Here is a 15,795-nt window from a genome sequence, read left to right as displayed (position 1 = left end):
AGCTCTTGCTCCAGATGCAGCACCTTAAAGCTCGACTGAAGTTTGCTGCTGATCACATGGACAAAGAAAAAAACCTTCTAGAGGAAAACTCTGTGGTCAGATTAAACAAAAATGTAGTTGTTTGGCCACAATGAACAGCAATATTTTTGTAGGCGAGAAGGTGAGGCCTTTGACCCAAGAACACCATACCTACTGTCAAGCATGGTGCTGGTAGTATCATGCCGTGGGGCTGTTTTGCTGCCAGTAGATCTGCTGCTCTAATGAAAGTAAATGTAATAATGAAGATGGAGGATTATCTCCAAATTCTTCAGGAAAACCTAAACTCAGACAGAAGATTGGGTCTTGGGTGCAGTTGGGTGTTCCAACAGGACAATGATCCCAAACACACATCAAAAGTGTTAAATGAATGGATCAATCAGGCTAGAATTTAGCTTTTGAAATGGCCTTCCTAAGTCCTGACTTGAACCCCATCAAGAACATGTGAACTGTGCTGACAAAACAAGTCTGTGCCAGGAAGCCAACAAATTTAGTTGAATTTCACTGATTCTCTCAAGAGGAGTGATTAAACATTCAGCCAGAGGACGACCAGAAGCTTTTGGATGGCTATCAAAAGCACCTAATTGTGGTGAAAATGGCCGAGAGACATTTAACCAAATATTAGAATAACTGTGTATATTTTTGATCCAGTAGATTTGGTCACATTTTCAGAAGACCTATAATAAATTCATTACTGAACCAAACTTCATGAATGTTTTTGTGACAAAGTATGATGTGTTCCTCTCATTCCAACACAGAAAAATGAGAGCTGTAGAAATCATTGAAACTCAAGACTGCCATGATATACATGTTCTTTACAAGTGCATGTAAACTTTTGGCCGTGACAGTACATACATACTCACGCTCACATATATAGATACTCGACTCACACAGACATACATACTCACTAGGGCTGTCAAAACAAACTTCGCTATTTGAATACAATTCGAATTTTTAAAAAAATGAGAAGATTCAAGTGTGGAAACTGACCCTCAAATCAAAGTCAACATCGTGCATCGTGACGTTCGGCATTGTTATGCTTACAAGATGGCGGGGAGCAGCGCGCCAACAGACGCAGAGCTGGAAAGCATAACTCCTGAAAACTTAAAAAGCGTCGTGTGGAAAAATTTTGGATTTCCATCAAGAAACGGGAAGATTACATCCAGAGAAACCGTCATTTGCAAGTTATGCTGTAAGTCGTTAAAGTACCACTCGACTACAAGCAACATGAGCGCAGACCTCATTGTCTTTTTGAGTTGTCTTTTTGAGACTTAGGATGTGTGTATTTGAATGATTGAACATCAGCTTCTTCATTAAACATCATTGCTTGAATATTTCTGGCATTATATCTTATCTATTTATATATATTTATTATACATTTCTGGCCATATCTATATATGTGTATCTGACCTAATAACATTTCGATTTCCCTTCATGAAGTTTTGTATTGATTTGGTAAAACTTGTTGCAAATGTTACATAACAGATTTGGTTGAAGTGCCCTCTAGTGGACGCGGGACGTAGTCCTAATAATAAGCTGGTATCGGTGTATATAATGATATAATTTTTTTTTTAAAAAACATTAAAACATTTGAATATTATTCGAATATTTAACATAAGAAGCATTAGAAATTCGAATATGATTTGAGAGGAGGATTGACAGCCCTAATACTCACTCTCATATATATAGATACTCCACTTGCAAATATATGCATTCTCACAGGCATAAACACTACTGAAAGTATGCATGTATGTGCAAGTGCTCAGTACCAGTATATATGTATGTGCAAATCAAGTATATATTTTTGGCCTAGACGGCTTCTCATCGTTCCTCGTGTGCAAATGTGCATGTTAATGTAGAGATACACATATCGTTTCTGCTGCCTGAGGATGCAGGCAATTTCATTAATATTTTCCTCATCAAGGACATATTTCTCCCCTCTCATCCCACATGTTATTGATCAGGATGATCCTTTTTTACGGACTGGGATCCACGCACACACAGAGGGGCATGCAGCAGTGCTCCTCCTCCTCAGTTAAATATCAATGTATTTCTTCATATGTCAAACAGAGCTGTTGATGGGACAGATGATTGTGAAACGGCGGGGCAGAGGGTCCAGCAGCCAAGGATCACATTTCTGTCCCTCAGCGAAGACGTGTGCCACTGTTAAATATGTGCCAGGTCCTGGCGCACCTGGCTCTTAAAGGGAATGGGAGACAACACTATTTTTAATTTATGTTCTACCCAAAACAGACCCATGACTAATTCAGAGTCTAAACACAACCCCTTTGCACTGTGCGCCTCACTTTGCGCCCAGATTATCCGCCATTTAACTAGCAAAATGGACTTGGACACACCCTAAATGCACTAGTGCCTTGCGCTTAAGCAAAGTACTATAGACCGTCTAAATAGGGCCCTTTGACTTTAGACCAGCTTTTTGTTGGTCTACAGCCCTGTTGCTTTCTGCTGCCTCAAGATAGCAATCTGCAATCATCACTGCATCTGACCACACCTCCATTTAAGACCAACACACCCAGGGGCGCACAGGTGGGCACAAGTACATTTGCTATTTACAAAACACGGTCACTAGGCGTGAAAATGACAACCGTGTTGGTCTGAAACTAGCAAGGACACTTGCTTTGCAGCAAGCGTAAGATAGAGCCCATTGTGTGTATCCTTGAGGTCATACAAATTTGTTGAAAACATTTCATTCAGTGGAAAACATTTGCAAAGCTGACTTTTACAAAATGTTTCGAAACTTGCTAAACTTCCTTTCTTCTTCCCTGCCTTCAGTGGTGTATTGTGATGTTTCTTGGTGCATTACCACCACCTGAAGTTCAGTGAAACAGTGTGATACCATTGGCAGGAATAGCTATCGTGTGACACACATGCATGTGCATCCTCATAAAACATTGACATTACTTCACACTTGTGAATTGTGTACTTTATACACTTTCTGCTGCCCACCCACATAATCACCATTTTTCCCCTAAAAGTCAGACATGGTTCATGGTTTAGTAGTTAAACAGCTAAAACTGAGAGCATGTAAGCTCTGAGAGGAAATTAAGAGGAATGGTTGGATATCAAAAAGTTCCTAAGAAACCTGTTGTTGTACAACATCAAAGCACAGATACCACCAGAACTCACACTCCTCAATGAGTGACTACCTGCTATAATTGGAAACTGTCTTGTCAGTGCTGCTGTTCTAAAATAGGAAGGAGCTCTGGTAAGATGCAAGTGTGCCCAGTCTTGTGCCAGTGTGCAACGTACACCAAATCACACCTTTTATCAGCCTCTTCCAGGTTTACTACAGAAAAGACACAAAGAAAGTGATCTTTCTCTTCTAAAAATTGGACAGGACAGAAAAATAACCATTAGGTGAATTAATGGTAGATGTCAGACTCTGCATTGAAAGAGTAGCATCAGTCCACACCTACTTTCAAACTGAGGATGGTTAACAATAAGGCCAGTTTTAATGGACTGGATTATGATATTCCAGTTAAGTTTAATTTGTTTCTGGTGATAGCTGGAGAAATTATAAAATATGAAATTAATAGATTTTTCTATCGACAAACTGGCCTATAACAGATATATCGTATTGGCATATATGTTATCTGATAAGTGGCGATATGAAAACTTTTTAAAATTATTATTATGCAGTTTATGAATCACATTTTTGTTTTCTTTCTATTTGTGCAGTAGCTCAGCCCGTGTAAGCTGTTGCACAGTTGGACCAACTACAATGTATTCTACAATTTGTATAACTCTCAAAACCAAATGAAACATAATTATAAAAATTGTTTTTTACTCAGTGTTTTAAAATTTAATTTCTGGAAATATTTAATCAAATTAAGGAGATGAACTAAGTGGTCCCCACCCCAACACTAACGCTCACATGTACACACACACACACAGATACATGAACACGCATACATGCACCACCATTTCTTTTTCTTTTTTTTTCTTTTTCTTTTTTTTTTTTTTTGTTAATTTTCTTTCTTTGAGATCCTCATTTGGGAAATACCAGTTTGCCTCGTATATATGTTTGTCTGTTTTCTTTATGGTTTGTTATTTACTTTGTGAATATATACCTGGAAAAAAAAAATGCAAGGTACAATATCGCAAAGAGAATGAAATGACTGATTATGTTTGTGAAGGTAAGAAGCTTTGCAATAAAGTATTTAAAAAAAAAAAAAAAATTTCAAAGACTAAATTACCACATCCAACAAAACCAGTGTTGAGGGTAATGCATTACAAAAGCAATGCGTTACAGTGATATATTTCTTTTAGCAGTAACAGAGTAATTTAACAAAGACAAACTCCTGCAGTGTCCTGCAGTGTCTTTCTAAACATTAGCTCTGCTGTAAGCTGTTAGCTCCGCTAACGGCTGACAGAGCTAACTAGCTCTCCCCCTGCCAATATCAATACAGATTTTCAGTGCCCTGTCGGTTGTGTGAAATGTATTCACAAGGTCCTGTCTGCAAGCCATTTCTGACTGAGGAGATGGATGGACAGGTACTGGGGAACAATTCTCGTAACGTTAGGTCTCGTCCTGAGTAGCTAGTCAGTGATGCTGTGTCACTGACATAGTACTGTGGAGAGAGAGATAACTATGGTAACAGCATGAGAAGTTAAGATTGTCATGTGTAGCTAACTAACTCTAGCTCGGACCTCAATGCGTGTTTCAGTCCGTTCGTCCATAGCACTTGGAGAACCCCACACGCTGACGAGTAGATCCCATGACCTTTTCAACAAACATTATTTTTTCTGCTTCTTCTGGTTTTGTGGCTGATTGGACAACATATTATCGTCATTGTTGCTGTGTGAAAAATGTAGTGGCTGCCTGGGCTGAATTTTCTATTCACACAAATACTCCTAATTACATGTGAGGCATACTGAAGCATCAGGGGGCCAGTAGCAACACTTAATACCTGCTTTTGTCTAATAATCTTAAGAAAAACAATAATTCAGTCATGACCTCCTTTGGCAAAGTTGAAAGGAATTCAGTAAAATTATAGGCCTCTTTTCTCTGTTTTGTTGTTCAAATATTTGAATATGTTTTATGCAAAACAACCTCTTTTGCTTTTTGTAGAGAACAAAAATCTCTGTAGTATGGCTTTCCAAATGCCAAACAACTTGTGAAAGAACAGAATGCAGACACAAAACTAGTCCCTTCTGGACTAAAAATAATTTTTGGTAACTCTCCTTATTGGATAAAGGCTTATGAAGGTGAATGCTTTCAAGACCAATAAGCCTGAGAGAATTTATTCTACATGTAGGAGCACAGAGACAAAGTAGCAAGGCAGAGTACTACCATGTAATCTAGGAGAGAGAGGCCTTTCTCAGTAAGAAGGCTCTTTGACTGCTCAGCCTGAGGAAAAGAAGCCATTACCAGCACGATTGCCTTCATGGCCATGTAACAGCCAGGACAGAGAGCCGTCAAGAGGGCATTTGTCTGTCGGCAACCGACAGCAGGAACATCATCACTTTGCTGTTAAGAGGGAATCATGGCCTCTATATTCACAGCAGATCACATAAAAAGCCAAGACAAGACCAGGGTCAAATGTGACTAAAGCTATTGCACAGCAATGAATTGATAGATTAAACAAAATGTAACAAGAAGAAAGGGGTTCATTGGAAAGGGGGTAAATGTGGGATGAGGCACAGACCTGTTTCCTGGAGGAGAGCGTGCTCTTTGGACGGCCCTGTCGACCGCCCTTCCCCGTTTCAGAAGCTCCCCGGCAGCTCTGACGCAGCGTCGTGGCACTGGTGTCAGGTTGGTTGGGCAGAGGGCTAGAGGTACATAAGCAGCAAGTTAGAGCATTCATCCCACAGGGGGATTTGATAGGAACTGATTGATTGGGTTGTTTGGTTTCTTGAATAAATGCATTTATTTGGAGGTAGTTGGATTTAACATGTGCTACAGGGTTTCTCTACAGAATCTCCAAATCCTGGAAAAAGACTCAGCTGGTATGGGATTTTGAATGGCAACTACAAAGTATTATTCTTGCAATACAAATACCTTGAACAAACTTAATTTAATCTTTTTTCTTCTGATATGTTGGAGTCCATTCTCACCGCTGCATTACTTTCTGATGTTAAACATAGCTACAAAAAAGAGTACATCATATCCTCATACATAAACAACTGAAAAGGTTGATTGCCAGTGACTCCCAAATCGACATATAACACAGTTCCCAAAACAAAACTGACAGACCTTCACCAAGGTCTGTAGAAACAATAGTTGGTTAGGTTTAGGAAAACCTTGTGGTTTGGCTTACAATAACTATGTTACTTATGTAACTTAAGTTACAAATGTCCCTACATTACATACCTAACTTAAGTTATGTAATGTATGTGACATTACTTCACTACGTTAGTAAGTCAAAATGTGTTTCATACTGGACATGGACAACGGTCTCCTGGGCCTTAAACCCTCCTTTGCTGATGTAATAAGCTGCAATAACAGTAAATAATGACATTTTTCTGATAAGGATGGGCCTGGAAAATTAACTTTGGCCATGTTTTGGTCTCTATCATCTCATGCTAAATGCTCCAGTGTGTTCAACAACTAATAGTTATCTGCTGATTAATGCTTGACAGATTTTTCACTGATAACAGCCGTCTGCTGCTGCTGGAAACAACGTTGATGAAGGCAGTGAGAATAAACAAAACAATAAGCTGAAAGATGTTAAAATGTTTCATAGATATGTGGGGAACTGCACAGTTGGTTATAGTTCTCTGCAGGCTAATTACGATGAGGCACTTCTTTCACATTACACATTTTTTGCAATGTAAATTCAACACCTTGTTAATATTCAACCACTGATTAGTGTAATTTAACAAAAAACATTTACAAAACCCAAAAAATAATTAAGATGCCAGTTGGTCATTAATCCACATCTAAAGATCATTTTCATAGTAGGGTTGAACGAGTACTTTGTTGAACAAGTATATGTTAATGATGAAGGAAAATTCTAATTGGGTAGATGACTGAAGTTTATTCATTCAAGTTTAGAAAAAGGTTCCTTAAATAATTTTGTTACTCCTGTGATCAAAACCATTGATCTGTAGCTCAATTCTGAGGTTGTCCTGTAAATAGTTTTCTGATAAATTATATTAATTTCAATCTTAATTATGTAACAACTTCCCCCTAGATGGTACAGCAGGTACTAGGGGTGTGACGAGATCTCTTGCCTTGTTGTATGTCACTATTGTGACTGACAATGTGCGTAATAGCCTGGAATAGCTTAGACTGGGCAGTGTAGATGTAGCCAGCTATTAGCTCTGTATCACGCTTTAAGAACTCTCTGTTTGCACTTCAAGTTTGAGTGTCAGAAAAGTTGAGATCCCTACACTCCTGCCATTGACCATCTGCAAGTAAAAAGGACATTATACCTAGTCCTAACAGTGAAATATGTAAGAGCTCTGCCATTTGTATTGTATTAATAACCAAATGTGTAATGACTGTCGTCATGACTAAAGTGAAGTTAAAATGAAGTTAAAACTGGATAAGAATAAGAAACAGAATAAATCAAAAGAAGAGATTAATCAAACAAAAGTAATGTACAAGCTGAGTTTGGTAAAAGTTGAGATGTCACAATGAGTATGTAGAAAAAGAAAACATCAGCTGACCATTAGTCATTGAGCTGTGAGCACAGTGGCATGACCTAATGAGGAGACAAAAAAAAGTCACCATCTGAAGCAATAGTATGGACAACATGACCGAATGATACACACTCAATTGTGTCACGTACACACATTTGAAGGATGACTTGCTTAAAGAGTATAAAAGAAGAAGCAACAGGGAGAGACCATGTTGTTCCTCACCTCAAGTAAAGGCCTCTAAGGTGCAGGTCACCCTGGAGCATACCTACTGGGATGAAAATCTATGCTAAAGTGGAAGAAACCCCTTACCTAGTGAGGTGTCGATGACCCGCAGAAACTTTAAAATAGCCAGACACCTTAAGGAACAACTTGCCAACCGGACTATTGAAAAGATGCCATATAGAATATGGAAAGGGGTTGTATGGATGAAAGGCCCGTATGACCCAGTCTCAGAGACCTTAAAGAACTGAACAAATCAAGAAAGCTCCTAAGCCCATGGAGACGACAACCAAGGGCAATGAATTGCCTAAAGAATGGTATAAGGAGGTGGACATCCCAATGGTGACTGAACAAAAAGCAGAAGAAGATGACTTCTCCCCAGCTGGGAAAGAGAAGCTGAAGCAGATGATCGCCAAAGCAAGTGTGGCTCAATTCAAGAATGACTGTGGAGATCTAGGAGCCAACTATGTTCACACCATTGAAAGACGAGATCACCTGCCAGTACGCTAGTATCCATTAAATCCAGGAGCTGTAGAAGAGATGGACGTGATAGTAAGAGATAAGTATCCAAGGGATCATCAGGGAAGAACCCAATCCCATCACAAACAGCCCGATCCAGGCTGTGAAGAAGCCTGAGTCTGCAGGAGGAGGTTGGAGGCCTGTGATCAACTTCAAAGCCCTCAACTGATTGACTATTCCCAACAGAGCCAGCTTGATCAGGCCTCAGGGTGCACTGAAAACATTGCAAGTAAAGAAGTTAAAATCATGCATTGACCTGGCGAATGGAATGGCGAATGGAATGGCGAACCCAAACAATTGCAAGGGAAGATGGCGTTCACCCAGAAAGGCAAGGCATACGTGTGGCAAAGGTTACCCCAAGGATACAAAAACTTGCCTAATGTCTTTCAATCCACGGTGATGGACATTCTGGGTGACCTAGGAGCCACTTTCTACATCAACAATATATTCACTGCTGACGACACCGAGGAAGAACCTTTAGAAGTGTCAGTTCGGACAATTCCAGGTGAACTATTTGAGATTCCAAGTCTCTGCCGACTTGGGGCTCTCAGAAGGTTACCAGGAGAAGGTGAAGCAAATCAGTCTACCAACCTCAGAGAATGACATACAAAAGATATTGGGACTATGCAACTATGTGAGAGACAACATACGCTAGACCACTGTACACCATACAAACACGAGATGGAGAAGGTGGGAAGAAATCCAGCTTGACCCTGATATTGAGATCGGCCAAGCCCAAGCTTCCAGCAAGAAACCACAGAAAGTGGACCAGACGGATGACAAACCTTATGAATGGATCCTCTACACTGTTGGGTCCAGGGAAGGACGTGAAGATGTGGCATACTGGGGTTTCATTCTCAAGCAGAACAGAAAAGAGCGTTTCAGGCAGGGCTGAACCCCCAGTAGTGCTCAAGAGGGAGAAATAACCGCAGTAATGGAAGGATTGCTGGAACTGGGTAAATGAAAGATAAAGATGGCCAAAATAATATTGGACAGTCACTATTGTGCCCAAGCCCTCAAAGGGCAAAATGGTGGCCCACCAGGATTTACAAAAGAAGATAGCCGAGTTGCTGCTAAACATGGATCTAAGTGTGGTGCCAAGTCACTACCAAGGCTCAAAAGGGGTTGGAGGATGCAACATATAAAGGACGTCAGACATAAGGTTAACAGTTAACCCACAAGCTTTATTAAATGATTCAAATTATTCCCAAAAGAAAACCAGGGACAAACAAAAGGGGGCTGAAGATCCCGGCCAAAAGGAACAAAAGATGGGAAGACGCTGGAATAACCACGCAGTGGGCTGTCGTTCCCTACGTCTCCCCCTAAACTACCTCAATGGAAATGAGGTACATGTTGTGCCTTGTGCAGGAACATACCTGAGTCAGCAAAATTTGTGCATAAACAAAAGAACGAGCCAGGATTGGACAAACCATGGTGCCCAGCCCCCGAATTTGTGAATATAAGGAGTATGTTTTGTATTGAGAATTTGGGTCTTATCAGATGAACTTTTGTCTGTATGATCTCATGCTTTAATTGTCGAGAATTAAACATTACTGCACTCAGCAGTAATGGATGGATTATTTTTCCTGCCGGAGGGTACCCCCGCGGGTCTCCAGCTGCACTTTGAGGAATAAGAAACTACACCGGACTTCTCATCAGCATGAGGGTGAGTCGATAATGACTGAATTTCGTTCTAGAGTGAACTATTCCTTTAAGAGAAAAACTTAACTTTGTCACTTTCCAGGATGCATGGTGGGTCAGGATCTCAATCACAACACATTATAACAGCATCCATATGATTATAATCAGTCAGCGGGTACATGTTTAGATTAACAGCTGGACACCGGGGGAAACATGTTGAAAAAAACACACAGACGTCATCATCATGCTGTGTACCGTCACGCCTCTTTTGGAGCCACAGCGCCGGCTTTCTGTGTGAATTACACTCTGGTTCTTCTTTACGCTGGAGCTGTTTGGCTCTGTGTGAACAAACAACAGCGGAGAATTGTCGAACTGCCGCTGCGGCGATAATGTGGTGTCTCTGTGTGAAAAGGGCTCCTGATTACACTCAGGTGTGCTCAGGTAGAGAGGGAAGAGGGTGAAATGAGAAACAGGGAGAGAGCGAGAGAGAGAGAGAATGTTTGTTCTGTCCGAATGTTTGGACAAGTTGTGTTTTGATGCTTTGGCAACATTGTTGTAAAACTTTCATGCCAATAAAGCCCCTTTGAATTGAACTGAACTGAATTGAACTGAATTGAATTGAATTGAATTGAGAGAGACAACAGAACACGCACACAGCAGAGGCACACGTAACAGGCAGCAAAGAAAAATAGTCTTTGTCGGGATCGAGAAGTGAGACAAGACACCCCAGGGAAGGGTGGTCCCAAAAGAGTACGTGGAGGGAGTGGTGCAGGTATCCTACCCACATGGAAGGAAATGGAAAAGCAACAACTCTAGGCTCCAGGAGGCCAAGTTTGCCGTGTCCTCAAAGACTGTGAAGTATGTGGTGGCTTGTGACTGTATCTGACTCAAGGACTATTCAAGTCAGTTCCTACACCAGAGGATGCAGGCTGTGAGAAGTAGGCAGTCAGAAGCTAGGCGTGTCTCCTCTCCACCAGCTTAAACAGTCCCTAGTTAAATCAATATTAAAGCAACACCTTGGAGGTTTAGGGACCTGACCCCTTGGACGGAGAGCTGGTCCAGTACCTCCTGGACAGGGGTAAACTCGGGATCTAACAAGAGTACTACTTTGATTATGGTTTGCACTTAAAAAATAAGACTTAGAAAAAGTGGTGTTAGTGTTAGGTTCCAGTAAATATAAACAACCTAAAACAATATGGAATTGTGTTGTCCTTCTAGGTTAGTTTGTTTATTCAGTTTATTCATTCATTGTTTAGGCTTAAAAAAATCAGGCAAAAACTCATAGTTCTTTATATCCTGATTTACACTAACTTTGTGCATCTAAAATAGTCTAAGACAAGTGCTTACATAGAAAAAGAGCCTATTCAAAACACATAAAACTACATAAATTTGCATAATTTCCAAGTTTAGGGCTTTAAAAACTGCAATAAACAATAAAAGCATCAATCATAAGAGAGCTGGCGAGTTAGTGGCTAAAGGGAGAGGAGGAGGAGTAGGTCACTGGTCTACTCAATCACTCATTAGCTGTTTAAGGCTCTGAGACAGGCTTAGAAGCTCTAGAAGCTCTAGAAGCTATATGCTACAATGAGCTGTCAGTCAAATGGCTGCTATCTCAGGATCTCTGATGTAGAGGTGCAATGGTGTATGCTGTGAAATGAGAGGAGTTTTTTGACAGATAAAGGCATGAAAAAGCATCTGTGATCTCAGTTTTTTGCCACTTGTTCCCATTTAATCATGGAATACTGTGTTTTGTTTGTTGATTGCTCCTTGCTAATGTGGTTTTATCTTGAAATGGTTTGCATGAATACTCCACAAGAATCTAAGCTGTCTATATGGCATGACTATATATTTGAATAGAGGCATTTGCCTATTTGCTTAGCTATGTTTGTAAAATTTGGTGAACTAGCTGGACAGCCCATGGGCGGGCTGCTGACTGACAGGATAAAGGGGTACTCCATCAATTTACTAGTGCATTTTCTTAACTCACCAAAGGGAACTCACCAAAGCGATTTTAAAAAGAATGGTCAAAACAAAGCAGGTCAGTTTCCAAAACCATTGCATCCTTCCATAATGAAGCATGAGTCATTCATTTAACCCCCTGCCTGGTAAGTGCCCATGTCTTTCAAACTCTATTCATCAAGTTTGTAACAGCAGGCTTTAATGTAGTGATGATGAATAAACTGATCTGTATGTGTAAAACTGATGGACCGACCCTTGTTAATTAATGAACTGATGTATTAATTTATTAACATGGTCTGAAAGACCTTGGACCTAGACCAGTTGCATTTAATGCCAAGGTAGGCTCACAAAGTCAATAGCAACACATGTAAACAGTTGATGTAGTCCACCATTGTTGTTACGAGCATTGCTGGGAAATCGATGACGTGTACAGTGATGTAATGATGTGACTACAATGACTCTATAGCCTGTCAAGCAAGCAAAATAGGTCCTTAGAAGGTTCACAGGTAAAACAAACTTCGAAAGCAGCACTGGCACCAGCTCAGAAATAGCACTAAGTTTGCATTGCAGGAAAGGCGGTATTAGAGTACCTGAGGTAGAGAATCCGTGCAATCAGGCCATACAGCACAATGGCAAGGAGCAGTGGGATGACATAGAAAATGGCAAAGTCAATGAGGTAGATGGGGAGGTAGAGCTCTCGTTTCTCTTTGTATCCACACTGCACATGGTCGTCCTGGCTCACCTGAATGTCACACAGTAATTACAAGGCGCTGTAATAAAACAGGCTTCAAGATTCACATAATAATCTTTCACATTTCAACATAATAATGCTACTCTCAGAAAAAGCACAGAAGGCTCAAAGAGCTTTTCACATTCCCCTGCAGTTGAGCCAGCAGAACAAAGGAGGTCTTGGTCATCACAGATTTTTTACTCCTCTGTACTTACTGAAACGTTATGCTGTCACGGTGAGAACCATTGTCTTTTCTTTCTTTTTTTTTTTGAGTATGGCCTACAAGAGCATATATACATAGATTAAAAAACATATGTAATTATATATATATATATATATATATGTATGTATATATATATATATATATATATATATATATATATATATATATATATATATATATATATATATATATATATGTATGTATGTATGTATGTATGTATGTATGTATGTATATATATATATATTTGTACTTGCATTTCTACAGTTTTATTTTTTCAGGTTTCATGTTTTTCATATTTACTCTTTCTGACAAAATTGTTGTGACCACAGTACACAAACACTTGTCTATGTCTAATTTTAGTATAAGTAATCAAAGGTTACACTGCTGTGGCCCTCAGCCAGGTAATCAGAAACACACCAAATATTTTACTCTCACCTGAATGTCCACCAGAAAAAACCACTGCATGCAGTACACACAGGTGAAGATCCAAACCCCCGCAATGATTCGCTTGGCTCGGGACACTGTGCACACAGTCTGAGCCTTCATTGGATGACAGATAGCTATGTACCTGCAAGCGAAAAGGAAAAATCAGATTCAAATAAAAGGCAGACTTAACGTGGCTGCTAAATTTAAAGTACCAGAAATCTGTTGGCTTCGGCTACCAGAGTTATTTCTGCAATGATTTCCTCCTGTACTACAAGAGTGACCACGGACAATGGAGCCTCCTCTCTACCTAAACATGAAGGTGGGACTCTGATTTTGGTTCTATGAGATAAGTTTGATTTAGTATTACAGTGATGTTAGAAGGGTAAACAAGGCACATACTGCTCTCTCTCATCCCTGACCAGTCAGTTTAGAATTGAAGGTCATAGAAGTTTTACAAAATAAAATGGATTATGTGCAACAATATAAAGGACCATAGTATATTCCATGTTGTTGCACCACGTTAGCATTTTTAAATGATTTCCAAGCTTAACTAATGATTGCCTGTAAGGTGGTAAAATACATTCATAAATCCAAAACACTACATGCTTTGGGAGATCTTTGCAAAGCTTAACCAATGATTACAAAAAACAGCTCAATATTTTCAAGGTGAATAGAATTTTGGTCCTCAAAACTTTGAAAGAAATACAGTTGAAATGTCCCTAATTACTTTGGATAATACACAGAATATGTCATAATTGTTTTCATAGGAACCATTTATTTTGTAGAGAGTAGTTCCAACCAAAACTACTGACAGTGTGCTCTAAAAATGATCCAGAGTAACTGGGACGGTCTTTCTGATATCGCTGTGTTGGTGTTGTTCCAGAACATCATATTTAATTCTGCTCCAGGGCCATCATTTCAACTTACAAACAGCACAAGTCTACAAGCTGTCATGGCTGAATAGGTTAAGGTAAGGACTCACTCAGTACAGTGTTTGAATGCTGTTTGGAACATATCAACATATTGTTCACTTATTATTTCTATACTAAGTTTACTCATCTTTTGTTCCATTTCTTTTCAGTTTTCTGTCACTCTTAAGTTAGGTTTAAGGAAGAAAAATACTTTGTTAAGAAAACATGGTTTGGGTTAAAATAAAAAAAACACATGTTAGAAAGTATAACTTTGAATTATTCTCCAGTAAAAGTAAAACTAACAACTCTAAACAGTACAAGCCAGCAAAAGACCAGTTGTAGATGTTTGTTTATCCATCCTTACCTCTCTACAGTGAAGGCAGTGATGGAGCAGGAAGACACGTTGATGCCCAGGTACTGAAGGTAGGTGATGCCCAAGCAGCCAGCATGGCCAAAAATCCATGTGCCTGTCAGACTCTCTGTCACGTTTGGCAGCCCTGCTGCCACCAGCACTGTCAGGTCAGCTATGGCCAGACTGACTAAGTAACAGTTGGTGGGTGTCCTCATGTGGCGCGTGGTTAGAACCACAAGGACCACCATGATGTTCCCCACGATGCCCATGCTGCACACCAGCAAGACCAGGAACACTGACACTGTCTTGTACTCCAACGACTCAGAGACGACGACACTGGCACTCAGAGAGATGTTGGTTGGAGTGTCGATTCTGGAGCTCACGTTGTTGGTCATATCTGGCCTTTTTATTCCCCAAGTGTTTGTTAATCAAAAGTTATGTTCATTTGATTAAAGCAAAGTGATGAGAGGCATGACTCTGAAATGTCACCAGATTCTTTCTTCTTGATTTAGAGCATTACCTCTAATTTAAAGGCAGTCCACTTAAGAGTAGCATATTGAATGCTGTGAAGCTTTAACATCTCACAGGTTTGATTGATTTTTGTATTACCAATTATGATTGATAAGATTGAGTTATCACTACCAGCTGTCCATTTACTTGCTATAAGTCTTTGGTCTGAGAAGGGGAAAAAAGCACTCTCCTTGATTTCTCATCTTTAATAGTTGCTTCTGTCATTCCACTTCACTGTCCCCCCTCACTCTTCTCCTTTTAAGTATTGTAGAGTAGTGAGAAAGAAAAATACGTTGAATATAATTATCCCAGGACTTCAAAACACCACTCAGGCCCCCATTGTATCACCTAGAAATAGAAAATGAGTTCAATTAATTAGAAAAGCTGGGAATTGAATTAACAATAACTTTTGGATTGGCTTTGTACTTATGTATATGTCAACATCAACCACATATTAACACATATACAGAATTTCTCTCTGTAATTCCCTCAGCTGTCTGCACTTCTGTCTGGAATCAGTTGATGAATGTTGCTTCGAAGCCAAACTGCACATGTAATCAGATAAAGCATATGGTGATTACAACAAAGGGTGGAGAACAATGCAAGCTGGTGATTCCAAATGGCAGAAATTGTGCAAGGAAAAAAAAATCTGCAGTAAGCA

General features: G+C 39.8%; 1 protein-coding gene across 1 annotated transcript in view; it reads right to left on the bottom strand.

The window, feature by feature from the left end:
• trhr2 (thyrotropin releasing hormone receptor 2) overlaps positions 1-15,019 on the bottom strand; it is a 42,126-nt gene extending 27,107 nt beyond the window's left edge. The window contains exons 1-4 of the mRNA XM_073472794.1: positions 14,637-15,019; positions 13,371-13,503; positions 12,573-12,724; positions 5,706-5,829 (exon numbers count right to left, since the gene is read on the bottom strand). Coding sequence (XP_073328895.1) covers positions 5,706-5,829; positions 12,573-12,724; positions 13,371-13,503; positions 14,637-15,019 — 792 coding nt within the window. The remainder of the gene's footprint in view (positions 1-5,705; positions 5,830-12,572; positions 12,725-13,370; positions 13,504-14,636) is intronic.
• Between the last annotated feature and the right edge of the window lie 776 nt (positions 15,020-15,795).

This window comes from Pagrus major, chromosome 8, assembly GCF_040436345.1.
Source record: "Pagrus major chromosome 8, Pma_NU_1.0".
In the NCBI taxonomy this organism is placed as follows: Eukaryota; Metazoa; Chordata; class Actinopteri; order Spariformes; family Sparidae; genus Pagrus; species Pagrus major.
This window is presented reverse-complemented; position numbering and strand designations above follow the sequence as displayed.